Below are 2,605 nucleotides of genomic sequence, written 5' to 3'. Positions count from 1 at the left end.
TATATATATATATACATATATATGTGACACACATATAAATGTATATATATTTTTAATGCTGAAAATAACATGTTCATTTAGAAATATCAATTTTCCTGAAAATAACTATATTGGAATCTTTTAATGAGTATTGCATATAAAATATGGGTAGATTTCCTCGTTTTTTTATTAATAAGGCCTATTCTTCGATATTTCTTCGATATTCCTTTTACCTGATTGTATAAAATAATTATCTCAAATTAATTAAAAACTACATAATTTACGAACTATTATGAATAAATAATTCAGAAATATTTTCTGATAATATCGTTGTAATTTAAAAAAAAAAATCGACAAATTTTTAATTACGCAATAAGTTGTTTTTATCTTACTACGTAACAAATTCTTTATCGAATCACAGATTCGTTTGGCAAATTTGGGATATGTGGAAGATCTACTACATAATTTTGCAATTAATTTATCAGTAGTTGTATCTTTTAGGAACGCGACGAAGGTTTCAGAAGCAATTTGTAGCGTTCGCTCGCATTATCTATAACAGAATAAAAATTATTTATTAAAATTATTGATTAACAAAATGAAGTAATAAAAATTTTAATGCAATTTTCTATTTTTTACATTACCTTTGATAGTTTCAACGAAATACATGCTTTCGTCTTTCATGTTTGCTACCAATTCATCGGTAACTAACACATGGATACCCTGAGGACCAAGAAAGAGAACAGAATGGAGTCGATCATGAGATAAACTTAAGGTGTTCAGTAACTTATTTATCAAGGCACTACTGGTCAGACTGTCCAAGTAGGCGACTCTCCAAAGTGAACTGTTGTCTTCCAGCGAGAAATAGAGGGTAAGTTTTGGGGTTGGCGCCTTTGAATGCAGCGCATTGAACAATCGGATCCCATCGGCCAGACCACAGATTTGAATTAAATCATCCCTAGAGAGTCGTAAAATATCTGAAGCAGAGAAGCTTGCGAATGTGGATTCAAATGCGTTGAAGCGACTAGCACGAAGCCACGTTGTTGTCTGTGCTGCACTTGCATCAGGTGACAATTGAACCAAACATGATGATCTCTGTACAAATTATATTTTTATGAATTTTAATTTTAACGCTTAAATTGTAATTTAATTTTGTAATTTAAATTGTAATTTTTTTATAAATACTAACTTCAGTTTCGATACAAGATTGATCTGGTAAAATTGCCGCAGGCGATGGTAAAGCAGGTGCTGTTCCCACGTTTTCCTTCACAGCATCAGAAGCAGGAACTAATGGTACGATACCTGGATTGGAAACTGAAAGTGCCAAAGGTGCTACTACTGGTGAAGTATTGCCACTTATAGTAGAGCGACTTTGAGGAGATCTGTAAAAATAATAGAATTCTTTTTAATATAATTGAATACTTGTTTTTTTAATTTTTTATCTCTATTTTAATTAGTATATATTCAAGATATGTATACGCCATTAAATACCCCAGTACTTTTATATTCATCAACGCAATTCATCAAAGTATAAAAGATTGCGGTCCATGTAGAATTAACAACATTAAGCACAATGAAAGCAAACATGGTAATAATTGACACTGCAACCTATCGCTATTCTACAAATATTAAGTCATTAGGTTCTGTCAATGTTCAAGGAACTAGAACCATTATTCATAATAAGAGTTCCTTTTTTTCAAACATGCGAAAGCATAAATAATGTAATTGTTGACCTTAAAATTATCTAATTTATTGCAAAGTTACATAAGCATGTAAGAATGAGATCTAGAAAAGCACGCGAACTAATTTCTTTGCTTATTTTTTTTGTACTCTACATTCTTTTTATTATCTTACATGGCGCGTCTTTTCAAGCGAAAAATCAGCTTGGAAATTCCTTTCCCATCGATCCTTTTGTTATTCCTGCCTTTTCTTATCGTGAGACTGATTAATCCTCCGCGTATGAGATTACCTCTTCTCGCTCTGGATTCCGAAATAGAATGAATAAACTTAGCCACAACTTCCACTTGTAAGGGACCTCCGCTGATCGTTACTTGATGTTCCAGAAGATAAGTTGAGACATTTCCACGAAATTTGGCCGTTGATTTGATGGCCCAGCAACTTTTCAACTTCCAACTAGAACAATTCTTTGTCATCTCGATAAATCGTATTCTAGATTCTATTATTTGTTTTCAAAACAAAATTTCAAGTATGGATTTTTATAAAAAGATTCGTGATTTCTTGGAACAGTTTCTTTCGACTTTTCATTCGTTCCTTCATGAATATGTGTAATCTGAACACAGGAATTCTGGAATAATTTTTTATTTTTTCTTCGCCCATTCGTGTAAATTTTAATGTTGATTGATCCTTTTTCACCAGTTCAACTTCGAAGAATGTTCATCCAATGAAGAAGAATAGAGAATACATTTTACTCTCATTCGATTTTATTTTCTCAAAAACAGTATAGTTATATTAATTTCTCAATTATCATTAATATATCCAAAGTATAAACAATTGTAAATTTCATTCGCAACTGAGATTCAATTAATTGTTTGAAAGTCTTGATTCAAAAAGACTAACGTTGGATACAATCGTTACGAATCAGATTACCCATTGGTACGCGAGTCTGCTC

The 2,605-nt window shown here is 31.6% G+C and overlaps 1 protein-coding gene across 5 annotated transcripts in view; it reads right to left on the bottom strand.

Moving 5' to 3' along the window:
• Window positions 1-102: 102 nt before the first annotated feature.
• LOC102678544 (transcription factor CP2-like protein 1) overlaps window positions 103-2,605 on the bottom strand; it is a 13,877-nt gene continuing 11,374 nt past the window's right edge. For 4 of the 5 annotated variants that reach the window (XM_006617911.2, XM_006617912.2, XM_006617913.2 and 1 more), the window contains exons 10-12: window positions 1,166-1,358; window positions 621-1,071; window positions 103-529 (exon numbers count right to left, since the gene is read on the bottom strand). In XM_006617911.2, the coding sequence (XP_006617974.1) occupies window positions 477-529; window positions 621-1,071; window positions 1,166-1,358 (697 nt within the window). In that variant the 3' untranslated portion in view covers window positions 103-476. The remainder of the gene's footprint in view (window positions 530-620; window positions 1,072-1,165; window positions 1,359-2,605) is intronic. The other variant, XR_422097.2, reaches the window with a different exon arrangement.

This window comes from Apis dorsata, unplaced genomic scaffold (genome assembly GCF_000469605.1).
Source record: "Apis dorsata unplaced genomic scaffold, Apis dorsata 1.3 scaffold_331, whole genome shotgun sequence".
Taxonomy (NCBI): Eukaryota; Metazoa; Arthropoda; class Insecta; order Hymenoptera; family Apidae; genus Apis; species Apis dorsata.
Note: the sequence above shows the minus strand (reverse complement) of the source record. Positions and strands in the feature narration are given on the sequence as shown.